The 16,962-nt window shown below is 60.9% G+C and overlaps 1 protein-coding gene across 17 annotated transcripts in view; it reads right to left on the reverse strand.

The window, feature by feature from the left end:
* Positions 1–1,087: 1,087 nt before the first annotated feature.
* Positions 1,088–16,962, reverse strand: part of UNC13A (unc-13 homolog A) — a 37,425-nt gene continuing 21,550 nt past the window's right edge. For 4 of the 17 annotated variants that reach the window (XM_038164037.1, XM_038164023.1, XM_038164021.1 and 1 more), the window contains 23 exons: positions 16,476–16,544; positions 16,275–16,364; positions 15,986–16,120; positions 15,579–15,712; positions 15,052–15,137; positions 14,696–14,822; positions 14,520–14,616; positions 14,251–14,394; positions 13,025–13,108; positions 12,730–12,807; positions 12,366–12,454; positions 12,096–12,248; positions 11,853–11,976; positions 10,405–10,410; positions 8,621–8,659; positions 7,612–7,641; positions 6,464–6,520; positions 6,195–6,275; positions 5,926–6,073; positions 4,791–4,847; positions 3,425–3,517; positions 3,189–3,348; positions 1,088–2,903 (listed from right to left, as the gene is read on the reverse strand). In XM_038164037.1, the coding sequence (XP_038019965.1) occupies positions 2,615–2,903; positions 3,189–3,348; positions 3,425–3,517; positions 4,791–4,847; positions 5,926–6,073; positions 6,195–6,275; positions 6,464–6,520; positions 7,612–7,641; positions 8,621–8,659; positions 10,405–10,410; positions 11,853–11,976; positions 12,096–12,248; positions 12,366–12,454; positions 12,730–12,807; positions 13,025–13,108; positions 14,251–14,394; positions 14,520–14,616; positions 14,696–14,822; positions 15,052–15,137; positions 15,579–15,712; positions 15,986–16,120; positions 16,275–16,364; positions 16,476–16,544 (2,370 nt within the window). In that variant the 3' untranslated portion in view covers positions 1,088–2,614. The remainder of the gene's footprint in view (positions 2,904–3,188; positions 3,349–3,424; positions 3,518–4,790; positions 4,848–5,925; positions 6,074–6,194; positions 6,276–6,463; positions 6,521–7,611; positions 7,642–8,620; positions 8,660–10,404; positions 10,411–11,852; positions 11,977–12,095; positions 12,249–12,365; positions 12,455–12,729; positions 12,808–13,024; positions 13,109–14,250; positions 14,395–14,519; positions 14,617–14,695; positions 14,823–15,051; positions 15,138–15,578; positions 15,713–15,985; positions 16,121–16,274; positions 16,365–16,475; positions 16,545–16,962) is intronic. The other 13 variants (XM_038164039.1, XM_038164034.1, XM_038164033.1 and 10 more) reach the window with 6 other exon arrangements.

The raw sequence follows: 16,962 nt of genomic DNA on the forward strand, positions 1-16,962 counted from the left end.
GTGAAACCATGATGATTAACGGTAATTAATCTAGAACAGCTCAAGAAAGGGTGTATCCATCAAGGATCACTGGAAAAAGAGCAGAGCCCAAGAACAAGGATGGGGTTGGATTTGAGCTTTAAAGTCATTTTCAACCTAAGCCACTCCATGATTCTAGCAAAGCTTGGTGTCTGCTCCACAGTTCTCAAGGGTGAAGCAGGACTCTGCCAGAGCCCAGGAACAGCCCCAGCTCTCTCTGTAGGTCATCAGGGCCCTGCAGCCATCAAACCCACATCAGTCCACTTTACTGGGGAAAGTGTTTTGATGGACCATGTCAACAGCCTCACAGAAGTCCGGGCAGGTGCCATCAACAGCTCACCCTTTATCTGCTGATGGAGTCACCCCATCAGGGAAGCCCACAAGACCAGTGAGGGATGGCTTTGCCCTTTGGAGGGCTTTGCCTTCCATGAGGCTGTGCTGGCTGTGCCTGATCACTCCCATGCCTGGGAATTATCAGCATTGTGCAACCTCCCAGGACACATCTGTCCCAGCTCTGCAGCTCCTCCCCAGGGCAGGCACAGGGGCAGGGGCTGAGCTCTGCTCTGGGACAGGGACAGGAGGCCAGCGAGGGCTGCAGCTGTGCCAGGGCTTGCCATGGAGCTCAGGGAAAGGTTCTTCCCCCCGAGGCTGCTGGGCACTGCCCAGGCTCCCCAGGGAATGCTCCCGGCCCCAAGGCTGCCAGAGCTCCAGGAGCGTTTGGACAGCGCTGCCAGGGGGGCTCAGGGTGGGGTTGTTGGGGTGCCTGTGCAGGGGCAGGGGCTGGGCTGATCATCCCTGGGGGTCCCTTCCAGCTCAGGATATTCCAGGATTCTGTGTTCCTGCAATTTCATTTAACACCTATCCTTGGTTTTGCAAAGGTGCCCTCAGGGAGGCTGAGTGGCAACAGGGATCATCCCTGCGTGACTGGTCCTTGGAGCTGGTCATCCTTGGGGCTGGTTAACCTTTGGGTTGGATGTCCCTGGTTTTCCCTTTAAAGGTGGAAGTGCTGCACTGAGGTGGGAATGCCCCCAGGTACCCATCCCCTCCCAACTCTCCACAGCAGCCACAATGAAGGGTGTGCTTTTTAATGTCAGTTATAATAAAATATTTTTACAGAGCCCAAAAAATTCAAAATAGTGCAAAACATCTCACTGTCATGCATCCATGGGAGCCGCCACGGCGGGCGGGACAGACACACAGGCATCGGTGACACTGTGCTACAGGAGCAGAATTGGTCATTTCAATCACATGCCAAACAGGACGCTCTGGGGAGGGGGCACGGGGCCAGGGCACCAGGTCGGGCTGCAGGGCTGAGCCCCAGCCCGGCCGTGCAGGAGCAGCCGCTAGAAAAGGGTGTAAACATTGAACAGAAACGAGAGAGCAAAGTGAAACCCTCTGGTCCCAGGCAAACCCTCGAGACAAAGGAGCGTGGGGGCCATTTGGGGTACCCTGTTTTGGGATGGGAGGGGGCTGAGAGAGCTGTACTGATTTGTGGGGTCATGAGGCCTCTGTCTGCCCCAGACTCGGGGCAAACTGGCCGGCTGGGGTGGCCACCCCAACACCACACACCCAGGCCTCCCAGGCACTCGCACGAGACATGCACACCACTTAGCACACAGAAATGGTGCTCACTGGGGAACTGGGGGGCACAGAACTGGTGCTTACTGGGGGACTGGAGGGAGGGCTTCTCTCGGGTGGGGTGGGAAGGGTTTTGCTTGCGCCAAGGAGATCCCATGGGCTGTACTGCTCAGGGATGCTGGTCCCCACCAGCCAGAGCAAAGAGGAACAAGTCCCTCTGCTCAGGCACCCTCAGCCCCTGCGTCCCCAAGCCCTGGCACCTTGTGGGGGGCAGTGGGGTAGCCCACGGTGGCAGCAAGGCAGGGAAGACAGGATATGGGCCAGGGGCTGCTCCCTGCTGCTCCCGACCCTGGTGATGCTGCTGCCAGCCAGGGAGGGGACCCTGTGCAGGGCCCGTGGGGGCTGCACCTGCCAACCCAACAGCCCCAATAGCCCTTCCGGGTGCAGGACACAGCCTGTCCAGCTGCCCTGTATGTACACCTATTTACATATGTACACATATGTGCTCAGGGCTGGCAGCTGCCCTGCCCTCAGGACACACCACCACGCTCAGGGATGGGGACAAGGGGCCATCCCGCTGTGCCAGCCACCCACCAACACCCGCACGTGGCACGAGACACACGCATCCCCCACAGCCCTTTCCTTGTGTCACTCGGTGAGGTGTGGGGCTGGGTGGGACAGCGGAGGTTCAGAGATGAGCCACTGGGGTTCCCCCATCTCAGGCTGGAGAAGGGCAGACTGCTCCCCTCAGCCAGGCTTGGCTCCAGCCCCTCCCTGCAGCCCCCCCACACCAGCACCTTCCTGCGGGGGTGTGACGGGGCCTGGCAGTGCTCGGCACCGCTGTCAGCCAGCCATGGTGGCCGGGGAGGAAGGGAAGGGACTGCCACCGCAGCCACAGCGCCTCCTCCCCAGTGCCGGGGCAGCGACTCCTCTGTAGCCACTCCTATGGCTTTTACACGGCTGGAGGATTCTGTCAGGGGCCGGGAGCGGGGGGCGAGGGCTGGGGGGCCAAGGGACTTTAACTGCTGCCCTCCTCGGCCGAGCGCGTGTCCGACTTGAGCTTGACAAACTCCTTGGCCACCTCGTCGTTGTTGCGCTGCGAGAGGATGCGGAGCACGGTGAGCCCGGTGTCGTCCATGTGGATGCGGCGGCCCAGGGGCAGCCAGCAGGCGCAGCCGGGCCGCTGCAGGATGTCCCGCAGCTGCAGCACGGCGATGCCCACGGTGCGGTCCTCCCGGGCGAAGCAGTAATCCTTCACGCACACCTGCAGCTCGTAGCACTCGGGGCCCGTCTCTGTCCCCAGCGTGCTGAGGGTGCAAGGGAAGGGCAGTGTTGGCAGATAGGGTCACACTTCACCCCGAGCACGGCCGTGTAACAGCCCCTACGTGGCTGCTGTCCCCACCCCCACCCCTAGAAAAGCCTTTTCCTTTTTACTCCTGCTCCCCTCTCCCTGCTGCTTTTACCAATGAGAGAGTTCCTAAAACACCCCATCAGGAACGAACAAACTCCCTGGCAGACCCCAGGAGGTCCCCGCATGCTGGGGACGCTTCCCCCAGCCCGTCCCCACCTCCCCAGCCTGTGGTGCCACTCACAACTGGAAGCTCTCGTTGTACTTGGGGGCCCAGCTGTTGTTCTTGGATTTAGTGGCGAATTTTCTCTTCTTGTCACTGAGGTGGGGACCGATGATGTTGACCTCGATGAAGGGCCGGAAGATGCCCGAGGTCTGCCACTTGAGGTCATTGGCAGCCACCACTGCAAGGAGGGGACAGGTGAGGCTCACGGAGAACTGTCACCTGCCAGACCCCGGCACCCGGCCAGCAGAACCCACCTTTGACAGTGACTTTGTGCTCGCCACTGCTGGGGTGGGTCAGGAGCTCCACGTGGATGGACACCTCCCCAACGGGGTCATCCACGCCAGAGCCTGTGACAGACAGAGGGAGGAGATGGAAGTGCCTGTTTTCCCGACGTTCCGCATACCCTGCCCAACACCAACCTCTCTGAGGAGGCAGGTCACCCACCGTGGGGTGGAAAGGGGTGGGCATTAGGGTGTGTCCCAAAGGGCTGTGGGCACAGCAGTGTGGGTGCAGCAGCTGTGATGGACATGGCAGGACACCCCCAGCAGCATGCTGCCTCTGCCATCCCACCCCTGTGAACACCCCCTTGCTAAAGCAGGGCTGAGGACCCTGTCCAGGATGGGGCAGAGGACAGTGGCCCAGCTCCCCATGCTCTGGCCACAGACGGGTGACAGTGTCATGGGCACAGCCCTGGGCAGGAGGGACCCAGCCACGGCAGCCACAGCCCTACCAGCGTCCTGAGGCTGACCCGCCCCTCGTACCCCTCCATCCCAGGGCCCACACCAAGCCCAGGGGTCCCCGAGTCTGGGGACCAACAGGTCAGCCCACCCCACATCACCCCAGAGCTGTGCATGCACCCGTGGGTGAAGGACAGGGTGCAAGGCAGAGGGACAGGCTCCGTGGGTCTGATGGGGCGATGAAGATCCAACAGGGCTCAGTGGGCAGCACTTAGGGCAGGAAGAGCAGTGGAAGGAGGACATGTCCCCATGTGTCACTGAGGGTGCCAGGCCGGGCCAGGGCTGGCGATGGCACACCCCCTCCATCCCCCGGCCCCCGCCCCCGCATGCTGAGCCGGGATGGAGGCGATGGTGGGTGGGGAGGGGGTCTGGGCATGGAAGGCCAAGCGGGGGTGCAGCCCCGGCCCCCAGCAGGGTGTGATGGAGGCCAAGCAGGGCCCGCGGGGGGCTCATTCCCTGCACCCCAGGACAGGCAGACGGAGCGCGCCGGAGCAGGGCTAGTAATGGTCCTTAGGGCAGCAGGGTGGGCAGGAAGGGCACAGGATGTGGCATGGCCTCCCCTAGGGCCACACGTCCCAGGGGGAGGTCACAGTGGGTGCAGCAGTGCTGGGGACAATGTGGGGTGCCCAGAGCGTGTGGGCAGACACCTCTGTTCCCACGGGGACGGCCCCCGACCCGCTCTGGGGGTGGTCAATATGGCTGAGCACAGTTCCTCCAAACTCCCCCCAGAGCAGCCCTGGGACTGGCAGTTTGCCCATTCTGGGGGTCCCCAAGGCCGGGGATGCTGGGGGGTCCCCAGGCCACCCCAGCCCGCGGTGCTGGGACTGTTACTAGCCCAGGCCGGCGGCAGGCAGGTGCAGGGGCGGGCGAGTAGCACACGTACCCTTCTCAGGATAAACCTCTTCACTAAGGGTAAACCTAATCCCTTTCCCACCATGAACTAGTGGGAAGGAGAGAGAAAGAGACAGAGACACGGCACAGAGTACACAAAGAGAGGAGAGAGGAGATGAAGGAGGAAGGAGATGACAACGAAGAGAGGAGGGAGGCGATGCAAAAGAAGGGAGGAGGGAAGAGATGAAGAAGAGAGAAGGAGATGAGGAAGAGAGGAGGAAGGAGATGATGTGCGTGGGGAACAGGAACAGTGGGGGGGGGAAACAAAGAGAAAGAGAGATCAGATCTCGCAGACAGACTGATGGCCAAGCACCCAGACAACACTGCAGCGACACAGGAGTGCCAGGCACCCCCAGCTCCGAGTGTGGGCTCCTGGGGACAGGGTACACCCAGGGGTGCTGGCACCCAACAGACCCAACCCCACGCCCCCGACATGGCTGGCACAGGAGGCACAGACAGGACAGACGTCCCTTGAAGGAGACTCACGGACAGCAAACGCACGTCCCACTCCCTGAGGACGCAGACAAGCCTGGCTGGGGCACCCTGCGGTAGCCCGTGACCACCACCGAGCAGCTCAGGGCCCTCCTTCAGCAGCCAAGGGACAGAATAAAGGGCAGCATTTAGAGCTGAGGGCTGATCCTGCCCTGGAAGGTGCCCAGCATCCTGCACTGCAGCCCAGCACACCAGAGCCCAGATCAGGAGCTTGGGCACCCAGCATGCCCAGGACAGGCTCTGGAACAGCATCCAGATTCCATGGACACTGTCAGTGCTGGGTGCCTGGGGTCATCCAGAGGGGACAAACACTGTGACATCTGGCCAGAGGGTGACCTTCCCCCCACCCACAGGCCCCATTTCCATGCCAGTCCAGCAATGCCCTGGCACTGGGGATCCACTGTTCTTGCTGGTGGGGAACTGGGGAGTGCCTGGCTGCTGCTGCTGGGCACCACGGCCCCTCTTCACCTGCAAGGCACAGGAGGAAAAAGCCCTTTCCTTCCCCACCATTCTCTTCCCCACCATGAGCCTGGCTGGGACCCCCAGCCCACTGGGACAGAGCCAAGGTGGGTCCTGGCAACGGGGCAGCCTGGGGAGGACGAGGGCGCAGAGGGGGCCGGGGCAGCGTGTCCTACCCTGCGACGACTGGGTCTGCACGAAGGTTTTGATGAGGAGATCTGTCGCCTGGGTGTAGAGGGACAGGGCGTAGCGCAGCGACTGCAGGTCAGGGCTCTTCTCCAGGAACGTCTTCTTCAGCCCCACGCCACCAGCATGGAAGTATTGCTGGAGGGGGAAAGGCCTCAGGATGCTCAGCAGTTCTGTGAGGGTCCCCCTGGTGCTTCCCATGCCTGAGCCTCAGGGTCAGAGCCCTGGGGGTACCCCAAATGGCCCAGAGTGCTCTCACCTTGATGGTGTCCAGCGCCAGCTCCACCACGGCACACTGCTTCGGGGTCAGGCTCTTGGCTTCCTCACGCACCATGTGGTCCTGGGGACACAGATCCTGCTCTCAGCACAGCACCAGGATCCTGCTGCCCCCAGCCCAGCCAGCAAGGGGGCAATGGTGGGGTCCTGGCAGCAGTGGCACCGGCACTCACCCTGGAACAGAGAGCACCCCAGCACCCCCAGCCCTCACCTTCAGCTCAGTGACCCCCAGCCCAGCCCCCCAGCCCTCACCTTCAGCTTGGAAAGCTGCCCCAGCTCCTTGGCCGCGTTGAAAATCATCTGTGTGCCCTGCAGAGAGCAAAGAAACAGGGACAGCCCCGGTGAGCAGCCAGGCTGGGGGTAGCATGGCCAGGCTGGGCACATCATGCCTGAAGCTTGCTGCAGTTCCAGGGGCTCCTCCAGGCTCCAAGGGACAGCAGCCAGGAAGGTGACACAGGTACCAGGCTGGCCGCTCCAAGTTCTCAGCACAGCTGTGAGGCTGCAGGCTTGGGGACTCCAGGGCAGGACACCACCCTGGCGTCACCCTTGGCTCTGCTCAGCATAAGCAGCTCGGCCCAACAGTCCCATCTTGCTTCCTGTGCTCCAAGCACCCGCTCCTGCATCTGGCAGGGCCTGGCACAGCAGAGCACTGACCACTGGACATCGGACACGGTGAGAGCAGAGAGCGAGAGAGAGGGACAGCGGGCACGGGAGGATGTGGCCTGTACCCCACAGCCACCAAACAGCCCCTGGCCATACCCTGACCAGCCTCAGCAGTCCCAGGGAGGTTCCCAGCCCCTTCCCCCAGGTGGGAGACCCAGGCTGCCTCTGCCTGACCTGTGCCCCCACCATGGCAGGGGCCATGGGGCCATTCCGTGGGGCCCACAGGCACAGCAGGCCCCTGGATGGACAGATCCTGCTCACTGCCCTGGGCTGGCACCTCTGACTGGGCTGAGCACAAGCTCTCCTCTTCAGCTTCTCCAGTGCGCAAATGCAACTGGATAAACTGGGGCCCAGAGACCTCCACTACCTTCCCTGCCCCAGCACCAGTAGTTCCAGTCCCTCCCAACAACAGGAACCTCAGCATCTCTCCCATTAGCCAGTACCTTCTACAGGGGTCTGCCGCCTCCGTGCCCACATTTGGTATGCCCCCATTAACCCTTTGTGCCCACCCCTTTGCCCACCCAGTTCTGTCCCATTAATTCCACCCTCACTGTTCCCATCTCCCCCAGTCAGCGGACAGGCTGGGAGCAGGGGACACCAGTGTCCCCAAAACAGAGCACGACAGGACACTGTACTGAGCTGTGAGTCCCCAGCCCAGAGCACAAGGGACAAGGGACAGGGGGGAGGGAAGGGGAGAGAGCAGTGCCAAGTGGGGAGCAGAAGAGCCATGTCCTTACTTCAGTGTGACTGGGCAGCTTCACCCTGCTCTGGAAGAGAACAGCAAGGGACAGTTACTGGTGGCCCCAGCAGCATTCGGCCGCAGCTCCAGGCCCCCCACATCTCCTGGCCACGAGGGCTCTGGCCCTGTACTCTCCTCTGGCTCTGCCCAGCTCTCCGCTGGTGCCGCTGGTTGGGTGCCAGTTCACAGCTGCAAAGGCTCAGCCCCGTGCCCGCACTGGTGAAGCTGAGATGAGTGTGCCAGGTCTCTTCTGAGGACGGGCAGGTTTGCTCCCCACCCCATTTGGGGCTGGGAGATCAGAGGGAATCAACTCACCCAGCACACTCAGCAAACTGGGCAGGAGCCAGTGTCCCCCAGGAGAGGAGGGGGAGCCGCAGGCATTGCCCAGATGGATGCTGGCATGGCTCTTCCCAAGAACCAGGATCTGGGGAGCAGGCTGGGGTCACTGCTGGGCCCCCACCCTGTGGCGAGGAGCCCCCAGACAGGGCAAGAGCCCATGTGCTGGAGAAAGCCCTTGGAGCAGGGGCTCAGCAAAGAAAGGGGAGCAGGCTCAGAGATCCAGGGGATCCCAGCAGCCCCGGGGCCCTCACTGTGCCCAGCAAGGCCCAGCACGGGGGGGGTCCCCTCTTCCTGAGCCCCCCACAGTGGGATGGGGGTGTGTGGAAGGTCTCCCATGCAGGGGGTCTCACCCCCTCGCTGTCCCACCAGGCAGCTGGTGCTGAGGGCTGTGGGGCAGTGTTCCCCACGGCGATGGGTGACACCCCACATCTGCCCCACGGGGACTGAGTAGCACAGAGCCCCCGCTCCCTACCCCGGGGACACACAGAACTGGGGCTGTCCCCAGCACACAGCACAGCACACCTCACCACGACACCACGCAGGCAACAGCACATCCAGACAGCACAACAGAGGAAGCACGGACAAGCCTGGACCTCCACAGCAGGCGGGTGTGAGACCACGAGTGCAGCCCCGGGGTGGTGACACACACGGAGCCCACAGCTATTTACCTTCTCTGTCCCCTTGCCATGTTTTCTCAAGAGCGTGCCCTGTAGAAGCAATGTCAGAGGTTGAGTGTGGGGTGGAGGGACAGCATGGGACAGGACACAGGGGCACAGGTGGCAGAGATATCACGAGCTCCTGAAGGACAGCCAGTGGGGGACTGGTCCCCACCGGGATACTCAGTGAGGGCCTGGTGTCATCAGGGCGCTGGATCCCCACTGGAAAGCAGGATGTTGCACTGCTGGAGAACTTGTCCTCACACTGGGAAACTGCTGGGATGCAGGGATGCTGAACCTATGAGGATGATCCTTGCTGGGATACAGAGATGCTGAATCCGTGAGGGATGATCCTTGCTGGAATACAGGATCCAGCTGTGTGTGGGTGGGCTCTGGTGCCCCCACACATCCTGCTTCAGCTCTGGCAGGTGCTCCCAGCACTGGGGAGGGAGCAGGGAGGGAGTAGCTGGGATTTGGCCTTGGCACACAGAGCTCTGGTTTGTGCAGGGCTGGGCCCAGTGACAGCCCCACACTGGCCCAGTGCCAGCCCCACACTGATCCAGGCAAGAGGAACTGTGTGAAATGAGCCACAGTGACATGGCGGGGGGATGAACTTGGCTCTCAGCACAGACTGTTGGGGTCAGGAGAGGGGAGCACGGAGTCAGCTGGCTGGGAAGCCTCAGAAGGAACAAGCAGCACAGGTACAGCCAAATAGGGCTGCCAGGAGGGGTTCTGGCCCTGGCACAGGGTGATGGGTGAAGAGGAGGAGCTTGTACCACACAGAGATTGACACTGCTCTGTCCCCCAGAGCCTCAGCAAAGCTGGGACATGGGGTCCCACGAGGTCCCCATGAGGTCCTCATGAGGTCCCCATGAGATCTGAGGGGACACTCAGCCCCAGGCTACCCCCAAGGCTTCCCCAAATGCTGCTGTTGGACACAAAAGGTGTTGGGGGACAGCAGAGGGGTGTTTGTCCCTGCAGGGACTGGCACCAGCACCCAGCAGCTGGCTCCCACTGCTCTTCCTGCACAGGTGCCTGGGTCGCAATAGGGGTGGGGACAGGACTGCCCTTCCCTTGCCCCCAGGGGCATAAACCCACAGCCACAGACTGGTCAGAAGAGGACAGAAGGAAACTGCTCAGTCAAAGCCATGCAAGGACCCAGCAGCGATGCCGAGAAGGGAACCGGCAGTCCGGGTTCCCAGGGCACTAGCCCCACCAGGGAAGGAGCCTCACAACTTGTGCCAGCAGCCTGCCCCAACACCGGGCACCCGGGCCAGGGACCGCAGCGTCCCCTGTCCCCTGAGAAACTCCTCCTCCTCCTGGCAGGGAAAACCTCTGCCCTCACCCCCATCACAGCCAGACCCCAGCCAGGGCCTCGAGGGGAAGCTGAGGCACGAGGGAAAGGATGAGCAGCCTCGATCGCAGGCACGCACCGCTCCCTGCTCGAGCCTCCCGCGGTATTCCTCCCCTCAGCACGGAGCCCAGGTTTGGCAGTCCCTGATGACATGGCACTGCCATCACCGTCCCTCCCACCCCATCACTCCCCTGTGTCCCCCCCACACCCCGGCACTGCCAATCTGTCCAAGACCTCTCCACCCACCACATCCCGGAGGGGCTGGCATGTGCCGGCCAGGAGCCAGTGCCAGGCAGGGGCGGGGACCAGGAGCTGGACCAGGTCAGGAGCCAAAGGAGGGTGTGGGCAGGGCACGGGCAGCCACACAAGACAAGAACCGGCGAGGCCAGGACCGACACAGAGCGGACAGACAGACAGACAGACAGGGAGCTGCCGTACTTACAATCATCTGCCATTGCAAGGCGAGAGGAGCAATTGGAGAGAACAACCGTGACGTGAGTGTCAGCCCCCGCCTCCTCCATCCTCCCCAGCGCCAGCCCTGGCTGCCCCCCCCTCCCAACAGGGCCATGGCTGTCCCCCAGCCACAGCACTCACTGTCACTGCCCTGCCACTGCACCGCAGGCCTCCACAGCCCCCAAGGAGCCCTATCCTCACCTGCCCAGTCCCTTCTGACTGTGGATGGGGGGGTGGAGGAGTGGGCTTTGCCCCAGGGGGGCTCAGCTCCAGGGACCCCAGTCAACACTCGGCTCTGACATGGACCCCCAAACCACCAACCTGTCCAGCCACCCTGTGGGCTGGCACCCAGGGACACCTGGGCGGGATGTCACCTGCCCAAGGGACCAGTCCCAGCACAGCTTCACCAGGGACTGTGTGCCCTCAGGAAAATCACCCAACAGAGCCACCTGTCTAAGCCCCCTCCTCTGCCCTAGCACAGACCCCACTGTCTCCACAGCCTGGCTGGAAGGAGACTGGGATGGGGACTGGGACAGCATCCCTATGAGATATGGCCACCTTTGGCCAAGGGTGTGTGAGCCTGGTCAGAAGCGACGTGGGGCTGACCTGAGCCAGGCTCAGGGCTGTGACACGGTGACAGTGAGGTGGCACCACTGAGGGCTGACGTGTCACCACTGTGCTGTCCCTCACAGACACAGCACAGGAGCTCCACAGTCCCAGAAAGGTGACATAAAGGCGGACAGCTCCAGGAACTCCAAGGAGGAGCCTGAGCCCAGCTTTGTAACGGTGACAAAAGCCACCAAAGAGTGACAGGTGTGAGGCTGGTTGAGAGCACTCAGTGTCACCCTTTCCTGCCTGACTTCGAGGGAGTCACCTCAGGAAGCTTCAGGTGCGGGGGGGGGCAGACAAACAGCAATGTGATATGGAGCCTCAGAGAGGGACCATTCCCTGGGTTTGCTCTGCATTCCTAAACCCCCCAGGAGCAAGGAACAGCTCAGCCCTGCTGGGGAATATGATCCCTCACCCTCATGAAACCATCAGCCCCTCAGCAAGACAAACAGGCAGCGTCTCCCCACACTCCAGGAGCCTCTGTATTCACCTCTTGGCACAGGGAGCATGCCCACAGCCAGCGTGGATCAGCTGGCATGGGATGCTGTCCCAGCTCTGAGGGAAGGATGGATAAGAAAGGGCCAGAGGCCCCTCTTCATGCCACAAAAGAGGTGACAGGAAGGTCCTTCACCAAAGCCAACCAAGAAGGCTCTGGAGCAAGGATGACCTGTCTCTCTTCCATCCTTTCCCTGGCCAGGAGCTGGACATAGGTTTGGAGATGTCAGTGAAGTCCCCACCCTCTCACATGCCCCTGAGGGCACCTGGCCGCACTGGCCCCACGCAGTCACCTGTGTCTCAGAGTCCCTGGTCCCTCTGCCCATCACTCACCGTCTGGTCCGTGAGCGGGGGTAGGACGATGGTCTTCTCCATGGTGTTCATCACCAGCTTCCAGAGCTCCTTCAGCACCCGCTTCAGCACCGTCTTCTCGCAGATCTTGGCAAAGAGCGTCAGGCTGCGGGAGGAGATCCCATGTGTCACCCCTCCAGTGTCCCCCTGACTCTGCAGGTCCCCCACCCTGCCTGACAAGGCCAGAAGGGGCAGGGTGGGGGTTCCATCTGCTCCCACGCTCACTTGCTGTCCAGCAGGTCCATGATGGGCTGCAGGACGTTGTCGGCGTCCTGCGCGACGCTGCTGCAGGTGCTGGCGGGGACGTTGCCGGTGCCCTTCACCTGGCTCAGGATGTCACCCATCTGCTTCACACACTCCTCGATGTGTGGCTGGAAACTGGGGACCACAACACACAGGCAGCTCAGCACGTCCCCCCACGTGCCCCTGGACACAGCTTCTGGACCCCCAGAGCTCTCCTTTGCCCACTGCCCCTGCCCTCTCACCCAGCCGTACCTGGTGGCAAAGACTCGGCTCAGATCATCCAGGACATTGTTAAGTTTCACCTGCAGTTCCTTGAGGATATCACTGGCTTCTGTGTCCAGCTGCAGGAGAAACAGGTTGTTGAAGCTGACAGGTCCCTGAACCAGCCCTCAGGGAAGTTTCTGCATCCCAAATGCATCCCTGGGCAGGGTGAAGCCCTTCCCAGTCCAATATGGTGGGAGAGCAGGGTGCCATGGGGTGGGACAGTGTGACCCCACACAGGAGTGAGGAAGGGGTCTGCTCCCAGCACTGGGGAACTGGGCATGGGGCTACCTCAGGGGGGAAGGGAATGATCCAACCCCCACAGGGCTCCCTCCTGGAACCCCCCCATACTCACGTCCTTCCCACCCATGGCTTCAAACATCTTCTCAAGCTGGACACGGAGCTGCTGGATGTTGTTCATCAGGATGCAGGGCTGGAGGAGTGGGATGGAGAGGAGGGTCAGCACCAATAAATATGGCTGGGACAGCTGCCCACAGTCCCAGGACCCTCCCACCTTGCACTGGGGGACGTGAGGACAGGGATGGCATGGAAGTCACCCGGGCAGTGTGTCAGGAACTGCCATCAGGAAGAGACCGACCCACCCTGGGGTTGAGGTGACATGTGGGGACAGCTAAAGGGAGATACATCACCACTTTCTCCTTCTCCTTGGAACAGTAGGAGGCAAAATCCTTGGAGATGATCTCAGCGTACTGGAGCAGCACATTGCTGATGGTCTGCAGCCAAACAGGGCACCAACAAAGACACCCAGACAGCAGCAACAAAGGGTAAGGAGGGAGAGAAGGAAACCATGAGTCCAACAGCAGTGAAACAATCTCATATCTGGATACACACAGGGAGCCCCAGACCCTCTGGCCTCATGAACGACAGAATCATGGAATCATTAAGGTTGGAAAAGCCCTATAAATTCAAATCCAGCAATCACCTCAGCATCACCACCATGTTCACCACTAAACCATATCCTCAAGTGCCACATCCACATGTTTTTTAAACACTTCCAGGGATGGGGACTTCACTGCTGCCCTGGGCAGCCTGTGGCAGGGCTGGACAAACCTTTCAGTGAAGAAATTTTACCAACATCCAACCCAAATTTCCCCTGGCACAACTTGCGGCCATTTCCTCTCCTCCTGTCCCTGCTCCCTGGGAGCAGAGCCCGACCCCACCCCAGCTGTCCCCTCCTGTCAGGGAGTTGTGCAGAGCCAGAAGGTCCCCCCTGAGCCTCCTTTTCTCCAGGCTGAGCCTCCCCAGCTCCCTCAGCTACTCCTGGTGCTCCAGCCCCTTCTCCAGCTCTGTTCCCTTCTCTGGACATGCTCCAGCCTCTCAATGTCCTTCTTGTCATGAGAGGCCCTAGACTGACCCGAGGATTTGATTGAGGCCTCAGCAGTGCCCAGCACAGAGGGGCAGTCACTGCCCTGGTCCTACTGGCCACACCATTGCTAGTGCAGGCCAGGTGCTGTTGGCCTCCTTGCCCACCTGGGCACACCTGGCTCACGTTCAGGCACCAGGAGCCACATGGGCACAGCCGCTGGAAGCCAGATCCAGTACAACTGGTCTCCATGGGCTGCTCCAGCACAGCTGCAAAGGCAACAGCCACCAAGCCTGCATGTGACTCCCTCCTATATTGCAGCAAGCCAGTTTTAATTAATCTATATTAATTAAGCCAATAACTCATCAATTATCTCCTAATTAATTAATTAATATCCTGTGCTAGCAGAGGTGGGAGCGTTCCAGGGTGTGTTGGTAGCATATTGGCTGCCCACAGCTGGATGGAGGGGGCACAGAGAGCCCAGGAGCCCCAGCCAGGGCTGGCACTGGGGTCCCAGAGGTGGTGCTGACCCCTGCCCTGGCAGGTGCCCACCTTGGCAAACCGTCGCATGTAGTGCCCCACAATCTGGGGATCGGGGCACTCCAGCTTCTTGATGATCTCAAAGCTCTGGTTGAGCTGGGAGAAAACGTCCACCACGGAGCAGGAGAAGAGCGCGTGCTCCGAGGTCTGCTGGAACTGTAGGAGTGAGACGAGGCGTCAGCAGGATGCGTTGGGGGAGATTTTGGCCCCAGTCAGGACATACTGGGCATCAAGGGACAAGCCCCTCTCCACCAAGACTGTGCCCCTAGTCTTGTTCATACCCCATCCTTCTTGTCCCGCTCTAGTGCTCCGTGCAGGAAATCCCGTGACACCTCTTCATTCTCATCCAGCCACTGGATGACAAAGGGCTCGAACCAGCTGGAAGAGAGACCCACCCGTGTGAGGCCAGCAGCCCTCATGGTGCCAGTCCCCCGCCCGGCCCCAGGGCTGCACTCACGCGGGGTACTCGGGCACGCGGCTCTTGAAGGAGGGCAGCTCGGTGACGTACTCGTTGTACAGCCACTTCACCTTGAAGTGCAGGTTCATGTAGTCTGCGCTCTTGCACAGGCGGTGCTTCTCGTGCTCTGCACAGGGAAAGGGCCTGGGGCTCACTCTGAGTCCCAAATCTGGGGCGTGGCTCCCCAGGGGCAGCTCCAGGGTAAAAAGGTGGAAGTGCTTCTGGGGGCATGTAAGCTACACATGGTGTTGGTGAGGAGATGAAATGGGTTTGCCCAGGAAACAGGGGAGGTGTGAGCTGAGGACAGCTCCTGCCCGGGTCCTCCCTCTCTGACTCAGGGTGCAGGTGGGACTCACCCTCCATGGCGTACTTCATGTCCTGAGCAAAGAGGTTCCACATCACCTCAGCGCTGATCTTCCCCACGTTCAGTTCCTGGGGGAACCTGGGGCGAGGGGAGAGTGTGAATCACAGAATCATTTAGGGTGCAAAAGACCTCCAAGGTCATTGAGTCCAACCTGTGAATGATCCCCCCCTTGCCACCCAGCCCAAAGCACTGAGTGCCAGATCCAGGCCTTCCTTGGACACTTCCAGGTGTAGGGACTCCAAACTTCCCTGGGCAGCCCCATCTAATGCCTGACCACCCTTTCCATGAATTCTTCCTGATGTTCAACCTGAACCTCCCCAGCATAGCATGAGGCTATGAACACAGAATGAATGAGCCCTCCATGTGGACAGATGCTCCTCACACACCTCCCCACAGCCTCAGCTTTCCCACCTGTAGAATGGATGATATAATCACTTCCAAAGGCCTCAACATCCTACTGCCTCCACATGGGCACCCTCTGTGGGCACAGCAGCATCCCCTTCCCCAGCACCTACTCACTGGTTCAGGCAGGGCGTGTAGGAGTTCTTGTCTTCCTCAATAATGGAGACAATCAGGGTGATGAGCTTCGACCAGAAATCCAGGTTTTTGATGCTGGGGCCCTGCTCTTCAGGGGGCACCTCGCCTTTCTTAGTCTGGAGGGGCAGGGACACAGTGGAAAATATGGTCACCCCAGTGCAGGGCTCAACTTTGTGTCAGGGCTAACAAGGGAGCAGGAGGGAATACCCTGGAGGCCCCATGCAACCCCCTCTTGTCTGTCCCGATCTCAACCCCACAGCTCAAACTCCAAGGCCTGGGGATCATTCTACACAGGACTGAGCACTCTGGAGAGGGAGCAGGAGCATGAGGAAAAGGAGGAGGGCACGGGATGGGGAGGTCAGTGCCCGGCATCCCCCCTGCCCACGCACCGGGTCTGTCTGGTACTCGCGGCTGTAGAGCTCATGGCAGTTGTTGAAGATGTACTCATAGGTGGAGTTGAGACAGGCCTTCACACAGTCCTTCACCACCTGGCTGGCTCGTGGGGGGCTCTGCAGCTCCTGGACCTGGTGTGCAGAGTGGGCATGGTGTTTGTAGCACCCCCAGACACCCACCCAGGAGCACCACAGGCCAGCGCAACCCCAACCTGCAGAGAACCAGGAGCAAAGGGAGTCAGATCCCCTGAGGGACAGGGTGAGTGGGGTACTGCCCCAGCAGTACCTTCATCCGAAAGAAGGTGATGCTGGTCAGCAAATCCACTGTGGACTTCAGGTCCTGCAGCCGTTCGGGGCTGCTGGCAGGGAAGTTGTTCTGGAAAGGAAAGAGGGGAGTTGCCCTCAAAATTCACAAGAGCAAGTGAGGGTGAGGGAGCAGCCACCTGCTGCTTCAGGTGGGGACACGGAGGCAGGGCAGGCACCTTACCCGGTACATGGAGAGGTCGATGCGCAGGGAGTTGTGCAGCTGGTCCAGGAGCTTGACAAAGCGATCTTTCTGTGGAGAAACGCCCCGGAGGCAGGTGAGCAGGGGAAAGGCGGCAGGGACCAACCCCCACCCTTGTCCCTCTCTGCTCTCAGCTCAGCCCTCACTCATCCCTGTCCTTCCTTCCTGCCTGCCTGCCTGCCTGCCTTCCTTTTTTCTGAGCCCTGAATGGGCAGACATGCCTGCAGAGAAGAGCATCTCCTTGCTGCTGGCCTGGGCTCACTTGAAGCCCTCAGCAGCTCCTGGGGCACATGTAGCCGTGCCAGGTGAGGTTCAGGATGGAGAGGTGACGCCACGTGTCCCCTGCCATTGCTGGGAGGCTGACAGGCTGCTCTGTCTGCCCTGCCCACTGAAACATCTCTCAGCATGGCCTCAGGACAAGAGCTGGGGGAGGGGCTGCAGGATCAGTAGCCCCTCGACCGGGGCTTTC

The sequence above is a fragment of the Motacilla alba genome, chromosome 28 (genome assembly GCF_015832195.1).
Source record: "Motacilla alba alba isolate MOTALB_02 chromosome 28, Motacilla_alba_V1.0_pri, whole genome shotgun sequence".
Taxonomy (NCBI): Eukaryota; Metazoa; Chordata; class Aves; order Passeriformes; family Motacillidae; genus Motacilla; species Motacilla alba.